The sequence below is a fragment of the Lepisma saccharinum genome, chromosome 2 (assembly GCF_977018435.1).
Source record: "Lepisma saccharinum chromosome 2, izLepSacc3.1, whole genome shotgun sequence".
NCBI lineage: Eukaryota > Metazoa > Arthropoda > Insecta > Zygentoma > Lepismatidae > Lepisma > Lepisma saccharinum.
In genome coordinates this window covers 201,220,293-201,238,282 of record NC_139230.1, presented here as the reverse complement: position 1 = coordinate 201,238,282, position 17,990 = coordinate 201,220,293, and the positions used below count along the sequence as shown (strand labels likewise).

The 17,990-nt window shown below is 38.3% G+C and overlaps 1 protein-coding gene across 1 annotated transcript in view; it reads right to left on the bottom strand.

The window, feature by feature from the left end:
• The window catches only part of LOC145984264 (ubiquitin carboxyl-terminal hydrolase 15-like), a 126,633-nt gene that overhangs the window by 103,105 nt on the left and 5,538 nt on the right, over positions 1-17,990 (bottom strand). The window contains exon 2 of the mRNA XM_083117874.1: positions 5,345-5,469. Coding sequence (XP_082974000.1) covers positions 5,345-5,469 — 125 coding nt within the window. The remainder of the gene's footprint in view (positions 1-5,344; positions 5,470-17,990) is intronic.

The window sequence follows — 17,990 nt, the reverse complement described above, 5'->3', positions numbered from 1 at the left end:
AAGACACATGTTTCATTCTCTTGCGAAATGTCCATTCTTTGAAAAGAATACTAAATTTTGCGCCTTCGTCCCAAATAGCGGGAGAAAAGGGGGCAAACTTCAGATTTTATTTGTTTTTTAATTGAAATTTGGGGGTTGCGCCCCCCAAACCCACCTTCCTTGGTTCGGCGTTCTGAATTGTACACGGTTGCATGGTATGATATTTTAGCTGCACAACAAAACTTATCCGAAGTAGATTGCTCCCATAGTACCAGAGTTATAACTATTTTCTGAGCAATATGCAAATTACCTTTTTTCGTAAAAAACAGAGTTTCACATTTTGCTTTTTATTCAACTTGTATGGCACCCAAGAACATAAAACATGTTTCATTCTCTTTGGAAACGTCCATTCTTTGAAAAGAATACTAAGGTTTGCGATTTCTCCCCAAAATAGCAGGCGAAGAGGGGCCAAATTCCAGATTTTTATGTTTTTTTCTCATTGAAATTCTGGGGTCGTGCCTCCCAAGCCCCCATTCCTCGGTCCGGCGTTCTTTATTGTACACGGTTACATGCTCTGATGTTTTAGCTGAAAAACAAAACTTATCCGAAGTAGATTGCTCCCATAGTGCCCGAGGTATAACAATTTTCCTCCAAAAATGCAAATTACCAATTTTTCGTAAAAAAAAACAAAAAAAACAACACATTTTGGCTTATTTTTCAACTTGTATGGCACCCAAGAACATGAAACATGTTTAATTCTCTTGAGAAATGTCCATTCTTTGAAAAGAATACTAAAGTTCGCGCCTTCTCCCCAAAATAGTGGGAGAAGAGGGGGCAAACTTCAAATTTTTATGTTTTTTCCATTGAAATTCGGGGGTCGTGCCCCCCAAACCTCCCTTCCTCGGTTCGGCATTCTGAATTGTACACGGTTGCATGGTATGATGTTTTAGCTGCAAAACAAAACTTACCCGAAGTAGATTGCTCCCATAGTGCCCGAGTTATAACAATTTCCCTCCAGAAATGCAAATTACCTTATTTTTTGTAAAAAAATATTCAATAGTTGGCTTATTATTCAACTTGTATGGCACCCAAGAACATGAAACATGTTTCATTCTCTTGATAAATGTCCATTCTTTGAAAATAATACTAAAGTTCGCGCCTTCTCCCCAAAATAGCGGGAGAAGAGGGGGGCAAACTCCAGCTTTTATATTTTTTCCATTGAAATTCGGGGGACGTGCCCCCCCCCCCCAACCCCCCTTCCTCGGTCGGGTGCTCTGAATTGTACACGGTTGCCTCAATTGTACACGGTTGCATGCGCTTATGTTCTAGCTGCAAAACAAAAGTTATCCAAAGTAGATTGCTCCCATAGTGCCCGAGTTATAACAATTTTCCTCCAAAGAGTGTTCGAATTTAAAATTCCCGGCGAGAGAAATTTCTCTCTCTCTCTCCCCTCCTGCCATCACTGGTTTCTGGCGCCGTGGTTGTGTTGCACACAAAAGGGACCTAAAAGTTGATGCCGAAACTTATGAACGAGATTTCCTGTTCCAGTGCAGAGTTCCATAACGATATCTTTAAATAAATAAAAAAAAAGTCAATGAAGACGAAATTCCCTGACATTTCCCTGACTTTTTTTGACACCTCAAATTCCCTGACTTTTCCCGGTTTTCCAGGTTTTCCAGGTCTGTCGCCACCCTGAATTATTTGCTATACATTTTTACTTCATGGCATGGTTTAGTGTTGATTGCTCTTGCCACAAAAAAAATTGACAGTAAATGTTCAAGTAGAGCTGAGCCGATACCACCATTTGCTAATACCGATACCATGACCAATATCCACTGATACAGATATCGATACTTGTATAATTCCAGTATAAAATAAAAAGGCTAGTTACAGAGTCATATTAACTCATCACATCACTAGACACGTATTTAGAAATATATAATTTGGAAAGCCCGTCCGAGCCAAGTGTCTCAGAAATATAATGATAAAAGTGTTTCTATTTACTACGTTAATATAATTATTGATTGATTCGTAATAATATGTAAATTAATTGCTTAGTACTTAATTTCTCTGATGTGTATGGAGTATTGTTGTATATAACCACAGACTAAGAAACGGAGGAAAGACAACGTCAATACCGATACTGTTCTTAATTTCTTGTCTAAAAAATATTGTTATTACATAAATAGTAAAAAGATGCTATAAAACAAGAGATAAAACCACAAATATTCATCACCAAGCTCACGTGTTGTTAAGACCACAAAATTTGTTTGTACATTATTCTAAGTAGTGAAGTACATAAACCTTTAGAGGGGCCTTCTCGATGGTCTAGTGGTACAGCCGTCGCCTTGTAATCAATAGATCCTGGATTTGATACTCAGTGGAGGCACATAGTGGTTTGGATCCCACTTTAAAATGTAGGTCCAGTCCTGATTAGCTTACCTTCCTTAGTACTGTCATTCAAAACCGTATGTTCCCAATCTAATATCAGTGGGATTGATTGATTTGCTATATTTTACTTCTCTTTTTGTGTCACTTTTGGCTAATTTGCGAAGATGGGGATGAGTGATGATAAAGGTAAAATGATCCCCTGTGCTTAGCATCACGCCATGAAGGCATATAAGGTGTGTGGGGGTAACGCTCCACACTTCCTTGATCCAGTCGTCAGTGGGGGTGATGTGATCAGCATCACGCCCCTGACTGCCTTTAACCCCCAGGTACCCATGTCATTTGACACTGGATGGGCGCCGGGGCTGCTTCCAATGTTAGAAAAGTTCCTGGATTTGAACCGGCCGGGGATAAAACCAGGGACCTTTAGCATGGTAGTCAGATGCATTACCGACCGAGGCACCACGGTGATGATGTGATGAAATTGATTAATAGACACTCACAAACATCCCCAGGCTGGGATACAAACTCGGGACCCCTGGCGTAGTAGCACAATGTGTTAACCACTCCACCACGGGGGGTGGCTTTCGGCGGAAATAACCCTCATTGGTCGATACCCACAGCCACACAAAAGACATAAGTGAAGAGGATATGCAAAAATTGCTGATTTTCCTTCCTGCTTGAATGTAGACAAAACAAGGCTAATTTCACAGTGACCTTCATCCCTCTTTTCCAAGAAATCCGAATCTACCTGACCTGGCATTAGCGCCGTGGGGGATTAAAAACACCCACCTATCTTAAGACCAAGATCTTCAAGCTAGAATTGGCAATGAATGGTTTATTTTCCACAGCATTAACTAAGCAGTTACATGCCTTCATGGTAATGTTTGCATTCAGCTTTCACTTGCCCATGCCTTTGCTCTTGCCATCTGCTTATCAGGAAGGGGGGGTTATGATCCAGTGTTTCTAGGAAAACATGGAACCTCTTGTCTTCCAATCTGTGACAAGGAAGGGTGAATGAACTTTTAGAATGGACAAATGTTGAGATGAGCTGTTGCCTTTGGCCACTTTTCTAGCCAATGAAAATCTTTGGTATCGGTAAAAGAAAATCAACCGATACTCACCGATGCAGATACTGCTGCTATTGGCCGATTCCGATACATACAGATAGCTAAAAACAAGCAAACTTGTAGTTTTCACATTCCTTAAAGTTACTTCAGTTTAATAATACACGATGAGCTTGGGTCATTTGTGTTGTTTGCAATTAAAAAGCATGTTCTATCAAGAGCAGCATATACAGTGAGTGTCATGGTCAACTTGCAGCGGACAGTGAGAGCACATCTGCCAGTATTTAGACCCACAGCTATATACTGACTTGCCACAGGATGTGTCGGTGCTTCATTTTTCAGATAGCTTCTTGCATTTGTGAAATGATAAGTAGGAGAATGTTTAATTCGACATATATTATGCCATTATTCACCAACACATCACAAGTGTTTTAGATTGTTTTGTTTTAGTTTACATATTACTGCTGCTTTTATGCAGTCTAATAATGACACTCTTATGTACAATTTAAAACAATCAATTTTTATGATGAAGATTTGGCACACACAGGAGATGTACTATGTATATCTGAAGCGATATGAAGCAAAGCCAGGCTGGCTCAGTAGCTCAGTGGTAGAGTAATGGCACTGTATTGTATGCCTGACACTGGGGTTCAAGTACTGGTTGAACCTGCATTTTTTGCTGAAAATTCGACGTAACCAATATTTATATACAACAAAAATCCCTTCGGTGCCTTGCACAAGAAACAGACGTTTCCAAGTCTGCGCGGTGAGCTACCAAGCTTTTAACCCTGCCATACATTGTCACTGTAGTCCAGGAGTTGCTACCACAGGATCATGAAAGCCAATTGAATTTCTGCAGTTGGATGTTGAAATATGTTACTGTATAGTAATTGATCCACATCTCATATTTTTTTAAGAATGAAGCATGGTTTACATGGACATTTTTCGTCACAGAATAACAGATAAACATGATTTTCTGTACGAAGCTCCACTGCATGAGAAAATTGAAGTGTGGAGTGTACTAAATGGATACCAAATCATATGGCCTATCTTATTTTGAAGGAAGAATTAATGCGCAGAGGTATACCGATGACATACTCACACCATTCTTGGAATGCAAAAGTCTGGAGAACTTATACCAACTAAAAAAAAAAGAAAAGAAAAGTGCTCCCCTGTGCTCAGCACTACGCCATGAAGGCATATAGGGGGTGTGGAGGTAACTTATATCAACTGCTTCACTTATTCTCACTTTTCAAATGACCACTCTCCCGGGTAAGGTACGGGGTGTATATTACAGCCTGAATGTCTGGCTGTACATCCCCAACCTCATGCAGTGTTTCAAATGTCAGCACTTTGGGCACAATCAGTCTTTCTGCAAGGCCACCACTGCCATCTGTGGCAAACACTGTGAGTCTGATCATGGGATAGAGCCTTGCTCATCTGGACCCAAATGCATTAAATGTAAAGGCAAGTACAGTTTGAACAGTTAACCGACATTGAATGTCTGTATATTTTCAATAAGACTCTGCCACTTTCATACAGCTCACAATTCCCTTAGCTTTATTCACGAGATTTTTGAACTGATGTGTGATGCCGTAAATGTGTTGATGCAGGAGGACCACATTTCCAACACTTCTTGTAACAAGAAACATGCTCATTTTAATTGTAAATGTAATTGCGTGAGCTTCTTCCATTCCATAGCTAGCGGTTCCGGTTACGCTGATGCTGCATCCAGTTTGCCAGCAGATGTGCTCTCGCTGCCTGACATGCTGGCCGCTGCTCCTAGACTAATCATGATGACGACGATGCATGACTATGAAGAATCACTGCTGGCAAGAACAAGAGGAGACCACCCAAAAGTGCTCAGCTACCACAATTTCAAACATGATACATAATAAAGCATTCCATACCTTTTAACAATGGTTCATTATCAACTGGTCCTGGATCCTCTTTCCCAACTAGAGACAAATCAGAATTGTCATCTAATCCTACATATCGCTGGAATTTTTTAAACCATTTGTTGTCAACTAAATACCTAAAAAAGAGAAAGATCACATATTTTACAAAACAAAACAGTAATATCAAATGTCCATATTGGAAATAAAACCAGCACTATATAGATGCTAAAAATGATTGGGGAAATCTTGTGCTTAATTCAACCAAAAACTGTATAATTTCTAGCCTGATTCTTTCAAACTCTTGGCATGGTTCCAAACATAACACACAAATAGAAACCGACAATAAAAAAATATTCTCATATACTACAATTACATGACGTTCAAAAAGCCAGGCAATAAAGGCATCAGGAGGGTAAAAAGCAAAGGAAATGAAGAAGGTTACTCCACATTAACTGCTACCATCATGTTACTTGTATTGCTTCCTTGTAAGATAACACACGTTCCTGGCAGATATTATTTAAAGTAAATGCATGTTTTTCCCTACCCTTCTTTGCATGTATGTGTCGTGTGTTACAAAAAAATATCTAAAGACATTTTTCACAAAATTTCATCCAAGAGAGTACTAAACATGATCCAAAATACCATTACCATTGTGCTCAATTAGGTATCGTTACAATCCAGAAGTGTCCGTGCCTGTACCATACCCATGGCTAACCATCACGTTAGTGGGGTGAGAAAACAATAACAAAGCTCTGGTGGCCCAGAGTTCTGGTGTTGATTTTATAAGTGGCTATTAGCATGAGTGCAAGGTAGAAAATGTATTAACAGATTTCACATGTAACACAGGAACCACAAAGCATCTACCATGAGAATAAATGTATATATGTCTGAAGGGGAACTTGTATTGCATATGGAGAACAATTTCTTGAGCAGATTTTTAAAAAATTGAAGAATAATGGAACTTCCACTGTCTCCTTTAATTTAGCTTCACTGCTGATTCAAAAGTCTACTGATGCATAATATTTAAAAAACATATTTTCCCCACCAAAAACAAAAACAATAATAGCAACAGAATAGTGAGTGTGTAAATACTTAAAGATACTTTAGATGCGAGAACAGGCCAGAGGCATAAATGTACTGTCTGGTGTAACTGGCCGTAAGAAAAACAAATAACAAGCTCACATCTTTGCCGAGTAAGAAAAAAAATAACACAGTTCTTAAATGGCACTTTGATACTCGCTCATATAATCATGCGTGGAATGAGCGTACCATCCATTTTGTAAGGGCTGCAGAACATTGACATGTGATGATCACTGACATAACTGACGTAACATGTTAAAGGTGTGGCCAAGCAACAATGATGGCTGCTTATGACCTGATGTCACCAAAAGGGGCGTGAACACATGTGCGTTAGTAGTCAACACAAGTGGACTCATATGTCACAGATTTTCGCTTGAGTTAAGAAGTACTGTAAATTCATGTATACACTACGTAGTGTTTGTATGTGTGAATAATAAATATATTTCCACTTTGGTTCTTCTTGTTTTATATTGCAATGCACACGCATGCACTGAAAGTGTTTGGAGTTGTGTCACGATAGTTCAGTGGATTGTTATGACTCTCGAGCACTACTGGAATTACGGATGCAAGTATGAATTCATATTTGGAATCCATGAAGCACACATGTACACTTGTGGGTAAACATGCCGTCGGGTTACTGTGAGACTTCCCTTTGGAGGTTGATGCACTTAGCAATTTTGCTTCGATGTTTTCTTTAAAGCTGGTAAGAAAATGATCGACAAGGGCATGTAAGCTTTTGCACGACATAACTTTGTGTTGTTATGGATGCATGGAGACGTATGCCGTGTTAAAAGCACTGTTGATTAGTATTGTTCAGTGTACTTAATGAATAAATAATTTTCAAAAATTTTCACATGGTACTCTCCCGTGCAAAAGTTGCACAACTGGTTGCACACAGATTTTCATTTCAATGTTTCTTTCAAGGAACTAAGTATGAAACGGTCGACAAAATTGTAGACACTGGCGAAACACGAGTTGTGTCATGCAGCAAATTCACTTAAACAATGTAAAATTTCACCATTGATAAGCAAAGTTTGTGCATTTATAGAAAAGTGAATGACACGAGATGTTGAAACTCACCAAGTACACTCCTGTGCATGACGTTAAGACAGGTTGCACACACTGGAAGGTTCTTCTTTGTAGGTGTAAAACTGCTTTACATGCAAGTTGTAGAGTTGAATGTGTCTCATTACATGCCACATAAAAATGCACTTTTTGTAAACACTGCGGCATGACCTTTTAGGAGGGGTCATGTAAGTACATTACATTCTGTAATGCAAGTGTACAGAGGTGAGAAGTGTAAACACTACGATACTTCCTTGTTGAATTTCTGCTTCTTTATTGGGTAAAATCTACAAAGACTAGCAGATTTTTGGGGAAAGTTTACACATAGTGATGACTTGGAGTATGTAAGCTGCACTTTTGATTGAAGTAGCGTGATATTTGTGGAAAGTGATGCACTTTCGGAACAGGAGTATATTGTGTGTAGTTTGTAGAGACAAAACTACGGTGTTCATTCTTCTCTCTTCCCTTCTCCCTCTCCATGTCTTCTGTTCATCTTTTCTGCATATCTTCTTATCTTCTTTTGCGGGAGCATTGATGGGGAAAGGGACTGAAGAATTTTGTCCATTTTGGGAGTGTCTTCTTATGGAGAAAATGGGTGGATTCGGGTTCGAATCCAGTTCTCTTCACTGGTGATGGCGAAAACTGGTGCATGTTGATTCCCAAATAGATACACTAGGAAAATCTTTCTCTGTTGATAGCTCTTGACTTTTGTGACATGTAGACAGACATAAAGTAAAAGGATAAATTGCAATTTCTTAGACAGGAAATGAGGAAAAAGGGTGTTGAGACAGACTTATTAGTACAAATACAGAAATTCAAATGCCTTGCCATTCCTCGTATGAACATTTATAAGTTACCACGATAATACAATATAAAGAAAGCTAATAACCATAAAATGATAAGGTATGTAATTAGATTGATACTGAATCAGGTAAGTTACATTTATGTGAGAATTTATAACGAAACCAATGAAATATTTGTTAAAATTATAAAAATTATTACTTTTATTTTCCTTGTGCTATGAGAAATGTCCTGTTTCCGTTTGATTAAATTTAAATTACTACTACTCTTTTGAATGGAAAATTGCTTGCTATAAACATTGAGAACTCTACTTTGCCTATTATACTATTATTAAAAATTGGACATGAAATTTAAATGTATCATTGTGTACTGGCTCATTGTGGTGAGAGAGGTTTAAAATACACATACTTTTTGCTGGGAAATAAAACATTAAAAGATAGATATATAATCACTTAAGTTCATTCTAATACACTAGACTCTCGCTAATCCGGCCCTGTATAGTCTGCCCTCTCAGTAGTCCGGTCCACATCCGGCCTGTAGTCACTCAAGCAGAAATGACGTGCACAAGAATGAATTATCGTGATAAACAATGTTGTTAGTTAAAAATACGTACAGTATTTGAAATTGTGACTTTCTTACAGTAAAGTTCAGTGCATACTATGGCTTCTAAAAGGAAACACGTAAAGTACAACCTGTATAGTTCCTGTGTGTTTAAACTACATAGTAGTACGTAATTTCCTGTTAAAGGAATACATGTTTTTCGTGGCTGAAGTGGCTGCTTCTTGCTGCGTAACTAGATACAAGAGGGAAATGAGGGGTGATTTTCTTACGTTGCAAATTATTCATTCCGACAGCTTCAAGACTGGAGACTAAATTCAACGTTTGGATGAGCGGGGGAAAAAACAAGCCAACTGGGTCTAAAGATGACAGACGATTCCCGAACAGAGGATTGCGGGATGGCAAGGGGTTTGAGGAGTGAGAGGGGTTTGCTTCTACGCTGCCGAGCTGGACTTTGGTCGCTCCCATACAAAAATGCACGTTTAAAACTCTACTGTTTATAACGTCAGGCTGGAGTCGCAGTGATTGGTTGCTTGGTTATCGCAGAGGCTTCGCCCACAGCGGTGTTAACACTTTTGGCGCTGCTCCCGTTTTTGAGCTTGTGAGGTTCAAACTTTGATTCCTGGATTAAAAGTGAATATTAAAGTTATCATGAACGAGGAATATAAATTACTGTTAATTGACTCTGACTCAATAGCACTATGGTGTAGTTCAATGAGTCACAGCAGAGTGTGTTCTGAGTCAATTGCGTTTGTTTCAATTAATTCAAGTCTTTAAAGTATCAATCTTAATTCCTACTCATAACCCGACCGTAATTTGTAAATGATCTAGAATGCATGATCTATAAATTATTGCTAAGAGGATATTACATTTTAATAAATATAGTTTTGGGAATGAACAAGGTCCTGCAGACAACTCATTTATATTCATTATGACTGAAGTCTCCTAGCACGTCTGGAAGGGAACTTAGATTACGGAGATAGTCGGGAATTCACGAGTCGATCCCTTTGCCTTACGTTACTGCCTCAATTTTAAATTCATATTAATATGTAAAGAAATTAAACGTTAATTATATTCCTAGACACGCAGTACAAGTATGTCTACTATTACGCCAAGTGTATATAGTTAGAGTGGCGTACCATGCTCTAGGGTATAAACTGCCCAATTAATTAAAAGTTCTAGTTTAGAAGTAATAGGTGTTTCAGTTGTATGGATAAATAGGCTTTAGTGACATGAAAAGTCCGTACACAAATAGGCTATAGTGACATGTAAGAGTTAAAGCACCTCAGTTAGGCAAAGCCAACTTAATAGGATAGCTAGAAGATATTAGGAGAAACACATGCAATAAAATTTTCAAGTTAAATACACATGTATATTAGCGTAAAGACACCGTCACTAAAAAGAAGAGAAAACAATTTCATTTTCAAGAGGAAGGTAAACCTTCATACTAGCAAAGTTTTGTATTAAGCACAAAGTTATTGTGAATATTTATTCTATGTGAAAATGACGTGGGTACCTGGGGAAACCCTGGGGGGTAAAGGCAGTCAGGGGCGTGATGCTGATCACATCGAACCCACTTACGACCGGATCAAGAAAGTGTGGGTCGTTACCCCCACACCCCCTATACGCCTTCATGCTGTGGTGCTAAGCACAGGGGAGCACTTTACCTTTTTTTATGTGAAAATGAATATGTCGACGAGATTTTGTTGTGCGCAAGAAGTATTTTCCTCGAGTATTGGATTGCAACCAAAATCCTCGAAATCCATTTTGCTATCACAGAATGATTATGGTTAAACCACTAACTGTTTTAGTTTTAATCTTTGCTATAACAATACACTAAGCATATTTTAGATTGAAATGAGAGAATGAAATATTTCATGTTCGAATTTCAAGTGACGTTTAGTGTAAAGTAAAGTTAATTATCGCATGTTTGTAGAGTATGTTATCTTATTTTTCATGGTCGATTTTAAAATGAACGATTGTTAACAGACGAAAAGTAAACTAACGAGACTAAAGTAATAATTCTCTTTTAAATAGAAAAGTTTGAACAAATTTAAACCAGAAAAGCCACCAGAAATAAAAGTAAAACTTCAGGCAGGAAATAACCTTAGTTGTAAGAAGAGTAACTGTGGTTATAGACTGAATATGCACAGGAACTTCTACAGTCAAGAGCAAAAGCATTACATAAATCGTGTCATCTTAACAAGAAACCAAAGTAATTTATTAGTCATGTTCTTTAGAATAAGGATTTTAGTTAATTAATATGTTAAGATAAGCTGAATCACAGTCTGAGCGAATTGCACAGGAACGTCAAGTATAAAAAAATTGTTTACAAAATTTCTGTAGCTTGCTGCACTACTGTAACACTTATAGACAAAGCTATGATGATTTTCGCACCAAAGGTCATGAAAATAATAATAATAATTCCCTAAATTTCACGTTCTGGGATCACTGCACGTTCAAGGATCATCAAATTTACATGTCACTTTCCACATTAACTAAAATCCTGAAAATGATAAAATGTGGGAATTCTGTCGTAGCGACGGTACCGGGTTTGCCAGCGAACCACAGCGCTACCAGGAGCGGAGTGATAGGGAATCGTCCACGGACGTCCCTGGGCCGGCCACATTTTCGATGGAATGGGCCTCCCTAAAGTCTGACATCGAACCTTCCGCCATGCGGAATGGCAGTCGCTCCTGATATAAAATTGCCAGCCCGACGCGGATAACCTCAATGGAGCTAGGGCACAGGTTCTTCCGCATCTTTACATTTTGTGGGTGACTGACCTTGACTTCAGGTCGATAGGTTTCATCTGATTCATCCTCGAGTTAGAACTCGACATCTATCATAACTTAATGGTTTTCCCCCGCTGATATTAGCATTAAAACACGTGTAACTCTATAAATTCTCTATGTTTAAATGTGTACGCAACCTGTTATTCATTTAATGTTTTCATTATAACTTTCATCCTTTCTTATCTCTGCCTAGAAATGAGAAAAACCTATCTGGAGGGTGGAGAAGCCTAATTTAAAATAAAATGTCATTTTTCTTTGCGTTTCCACCTGAGATGAATTAAATCATGCGCAAGAATGGCATGACGGTTCTATGGTCTTAATTTTCATTTATTTCAAACTGAAATGAATGAAAATTACAGCACCTCAATCCACGTAACGTACTCTGAGTACGTGGGATCGAACCAAGAACCATAACCATTGAGGTGGGTGATGTAGCTTGCTTAAACATTCATAGTCTTCATTTGAGCACTCGCTCTTCTTGGTAACCCTAATGGTAATGAGCAAAAGGTACTAACTACACACTTGGAAATGGCAAAAACACAAGCTTCTGGATTTATACCTTCAAGTCTAGATCAACATGGTTGGAAGCAACAATACCTGTCTGTCTCTGATGATACAATTCCCCACTGATAGCTGTTCATATCGAAACGTGTTTGATCGCTCAATCTCCTCAGTTCCTTCTTGTTCGGCGATTCCAGGCAAAAGACCCCACACCACACGTTGCTCTCTGTTTTGTTCTCTTTCCTCCTTCCCTGGTCGTTGCCCTGAAATACCTGCTGATCGGCACCTTAACTCCAATAGACCAGGAAGGATTTGTAAATTACTGATGTGATATTCTTTGAATGCCTGAGAGAGCAACGGCTGGCGACAGGGGTTATGAATTCAGGCTAGCTATAAATCACAATTTAGAGGAGATTAATACGATACTATGTTTTTTCACCGACTGGCAGCTGGCCTTCAAAGATATTTCTGTCTGCCAATAATCTTCAATGGTAAGTGACCTGGTATGGGGTGGCAATCTCAGTTTCAAAATGGATGTTGTAGAAAGAACATAGGCTGTCCTCTAGCAGTGTTGCCAAACAGGATTCTACCTAAGTGAACTATTGTGTTTGCAGGGTATGTAGAAAAGTTATAATAATGCAGCTTTCAAATTGTATATGCATTGCAACATTTTTTGGACATAGATTGCTTCTTTGCTCATTAATACTTCAAAATTCAGCAACTGAAAATGCTGCTTCACCTCACAAAATAGGAGACAAAAGAAGAGGACTGAGTTAGCATTAAGAGAAATATACAAAATGCTGTACTTCTTCAATGAAATATATGTACAGGGAGGTTATTTCAGTCGTTTACCATGACAGCGCCGGTCCCTTCATGCAACAGGTCCCGGCAAATTGCGTTACAGGAATTCTGTAGCAGAAACAGCTTGTTTTGTAATGTTTCCACTTTTCACAATTACAGTTACAATTACAATTGAAATAAGCACGTACCTTGTCGCAAGGATGCTGAAAGAGTTGTCCTCCCAAATACAAATATTTCTGGCACCTTATTTCTGACATCTAATCTTAAATTAGAAATCGCTACTTTATCCTCAGTTGACAGAAAGGGAAGACAGCATCCCGGCGCATAAAGCAAACCGAAAGCATAAAATGATATTTATAACTAATAATAATGATCACTAACATCCTGTGTTATAAGAGATGTTGAAAATGACCTCCTTCAACAGCAATACAACACGTTTCTTAGATTCGAGAGATCCTGTCTCTCATAATTGCCTGACCACTTTTCTGCAAGAGTTTGTTTTCACGTAATTATCGTACATAAAAACTCTTTGTTCAAGACTATATTTGTTTAGCAGAATAACTAATGAATGAATAACAATTAACACACAATGAAGCACTAGCACTGAATAGCAGACCAACTCAAAAACACAGTATAAACAACACGCGTACTGATAAACGCAAACAGATGTGAACATAGCATAGACTCACTACGTCTGGTAGCCGACAGTGTTGCTAACCATTTTCCGGCAATGTCCCTACAGACGTAATCAAAATCTCCCTACAACTGACCAAATGTCCCTACGCCAAGTAAAGCGATGCCTGCAATTCGACCACTGAATGTATCAATGTTAATTACTATACCTGCCGCAAAATTAGTTTGGTATTGAGAGCTGAAGGAACACGTGCCACGGTGTTGCCATATCATGCGGTACGGCACGGTACGTAGTGCAGTCATCTGACACTGTGTCGAGGAAAATGTGTTATGAAAAGGAACAACAATGATGAAATGTGTTTTTGTTTTTCGAGAAAAACGGGATAACAACGATGACAACAACAATGATGAAATGTGCTATTGTTTTCTCTCTTCATTTCCATTTCCCTTACAACATGAACGAATTAACAAAATGAGCATTGTTTACAGGTTACCTTTTCAATCCATTCTGAAAATACTGAATATATACACTTGCAATAACCATTTCTTTCCGAAGTTACCGTTAAAGTCTTCCCATCTCTCAATTATACCACAACTGAATTGCACAAAGTCCAGTTGGTGGGGCGTCTGACTTTCACGCAGGAGACCTGCGGTGGATTGAGGAACTTTTTCAAATATCCCGAGCGGCTCCGGGTTCGACTCAGCCCAAGTGAGTACCTGGGGCAAACCTGGGGTAAAGGTGGTTGGTGAACCACATCACCTAAATAATATGGCCTAGGTCGAGGTCGAGAATGTGTGGAGCCCTATCCCCATATTTTTCTTTATTTTTCGCCCATTAAGTTTTTTTGTATGAGAATCCCAGATATTTTATGACTGTCCTTAAAGATGTTTCATCTCCTTGAAAAAGTCCTGAATCTTTCAACGAAACGTGCAGATTCCCAACAGTGGGATGATCTTTCATTCTATAATAAGAGTCAATATGGCAACGAATAGCATCTTGCTGAAATGTATCTAAACTTGTAACGCGTTTACTGATATTCCTCTTCTTTCCTGGGGTTTCCAGTTTTGAAGCCTCACACTGATTTATTTATTTCTACCACATTATATTTTCCTTTCCCTCTGGTAACAATAGTGTTCTTAAATGCCGACAGCAGCTGCAGTCCTGTCCAGAACTTTATTTACAGAAATGATTGGACCCCCAACGTTTTTCTCTTGCTGAAATTATTTGCGCTCAGACCAAACCATCTCCCACGTTTGGCCTTTGAGAAGAATTCCTTTTCTTTTAGTGCATGGCCTCTTTAGCACATTGTCATCTTGAGTATTGCATCCTGTGCTTGACATTCTTCACACAAGCAGAACACAGAAAATTATGTACAAAAAAAATAACACACTAAAACAACACTCTATATACAACAAAGAATACTCTAAATTCAGTAAACACTAAACAAACGGACTGGTTAAAATATCACAGCAACGCAACACAACAAACATGTCCTTTCCCAACAACATGAAAACTGATCGCAGGAAGAATTGCCCGATAAGCGGCAACACCGAGATGAACGTTTTCTGTTGCTAGGTAACCAGGGCTTGGATGAAGCACTGGGAAGATTTTGATTGGCTCACATGCCAGCAACCCACCTTCCCGCCACCAAGCGTCAATACCAAACTAATTTTGCGGCAGGTATAATGTTAGTATGACTGAAGATACACAGTCTGAAGTCATAGGAATCAAAGAAATATTTGGAACTTTACATTACATATCGCCAATCATACCATACATAAAGTGTTGGTGAAAATTATAGAAGCAAACTATTGCATTGTGGTTGATTTCATCAAAAAAAAACAAAAAAAACAAACTATTAGTACACTTTCATGCAATGTCTTTTTCTCTTTTCAGTCTTCTTAAAATAGCCACCACTGGTAATTCACTACACAGCATAATTAAAATATGAATGATTCCTTTCGCACAAAAAATCCAATGGATTCGTGCATTATCTAGTCATGGCATGGTATGGTATAATGCATGATTTATGTGCCAAAAAATAAAGTTTGTGAAGTTGTGCTTAAATCTTTCTATTTCTAGATATACCTATCTGATGTAAACTATGAAAAATGCCAATATTTGTATTTAATTACACAAAAAATGAACAAATAATAATAATGTTAGGCACAAGTTGAAATTGCTTTTATTGTGATATAATCTTTATTCACATGCAAATATTACATAGTCTGTAAAAATTAAACTTAAAGAAAGCATATTTTTAAAATCTGTTGTGACCTAACGTTTCAAGCATTAAGCATTGGTAGCTATTCTTCAGGTGTCCTGCACCATGGCTGTGTGGTCTAAGGCATCAGGTTGCGGGATGTGTTCTGGTTTGAATGGGATGCTACAATATTTGCGCAAGGTACCTTTTAGATCTAGTTGTTTTTGCTGATAAATGGGACTTTTCAGAACTCCTAACAGTGCAAATTACTTTCAGGCAACTTCAAATTTACCTTCACAATCATTTCCACTATTCTGCAATACTTTTTCTCTCATATGAATGAAAAATTTCTTGTCACTGGGAATGCTTGCGTAAGGTACTTTTTATGTCCTCCATTCGCCAATGAATTGCACTTTTCGGAACTGTAAGCAGTGGTAGTTTCTTTTACCAAGATTCAAATGTACTGTAACAACCATTTTTATAATTCTGCGACAATTTGTCTTTCTCCTATGAAAGTTTGAAAAAAATCATTGGTAACAGTTTCATAGATTGGATTTTCTAAGTGCTACCAAACGCACGTAACGGTGCGATATCGCTTCTTTTGTTTTCGAATATCATTGTTTCCAATCTTCTTCACCGAAAATACCTATTATCGTGTCTGTCACGTGTGCAAATTGTACATTATGCACGGGTAGCTGACGGATAGCCCCACGAACCATTTCCGATAAGGTTAGGCAAACATAGTTAAAAAAAAAGGTATTGGAAACACTGACATGATTTACCAGTCAACTAGATACCACGATGAAAGAAAATACCTCGACGAATGTTGGAAACCTTACAGAAACGCATTTCTGTAAGTAGTTTCTTCTGTAAAAATGAAGAAATGTGTCTCCGATGTATGAAACTGTTACCAAATCATTAAACATTCGGAACCATCACCTATGGACTCTACAGTAGTTTATATAAAAAAACAGAGGCAATATAATTGGTTCACATTGTTATGTGACAAACCATCATCATCTGTTGAGGTTATGTTTGTTAACATTCCACATGCATGTTGTTCAAAGGCTTCCATCCGCTGAAATGCAGAACTTGATATATCGAAGGCCACACAACTGCCTCAATGAAGATGAATTGCACGAGATTGTCCCAGAGGCGAAGTTTGGAAATCAGACTTCTAAGCAGATTTAGTACGAGTCATACCGAAATAAAGAATGAAATGAATCAATGGTACCATATTATGAAAATGTTCTTAAAAGGGGCCTATAAGTTACATGTTACAATTTTAAAACTTTTACAACAAGTACCTAACTTTGTAGCATTGTGAAACATGTGCAGGAATGAGAAGCATGAGGAAAATGTAGTACCGGTTGAGAAGGGTTGCATCTAACTGGCACAACACTTGGGATGCTACCAACTTGAATGCGTGTGTCACAACTCTTGCTACCGAACATGCCCAACTCACTTTCCTGCACTACTTTTCCACAAGTCTGTTGTTTCAACATGGCAACACTAGCCCCGTCTACTTCGTTGATTTGAAGTCAAGTAGTGTATTTGGTGTCTGCAATATGTTCTGGTGTATGATGTATGATCACGTGGTGAGTTCTAACTAATCAAATGACTGTCTAAAGCAGCAGACGGGCATTTGTTCAATCTTCTGAACTTCAACACTGCTTTCTCCCTCCTTGCACCACCCTGACACTGGAATACACCTGCACTACACAGAGTGTCAAAAAGTGCATTGAACTAGATCAACAAAATTCGGAGCGAATTTACAATACCGGACCCCTCCCAGATTTTTGTAATATTTCGCATACTCAGTAATAGAGGCCTCCTAAATTGAGTGGTCCGTGATCGGAACAGACATGCACAATTGCTCATTATTTACCACAAGAGTTGTTTCCAATATACTTAAAACGAAATATACATTCTTGACATTACTACGACCCCAAATTTTAACTACGCTTGCCTAACCTAACCTTACCATGAATGGTTCGTGGGGCTACTCGTACTCATGGAAAAACTTATTCTTATTTTAACTGATAATCTACACATTGAAGTATAATAAATTTTCTAGAAGTGATTAAATACGTGTTCTTGTTCAAGAATGAACATATTTTTCTATGCCAAAAGTCCCATTTATCTGACATTCAAGCCTTTTGGTTTTATTGCTTCCTCTTCCACCAAATTATTGCCCAACATTGTTGACATGTAGAGTAT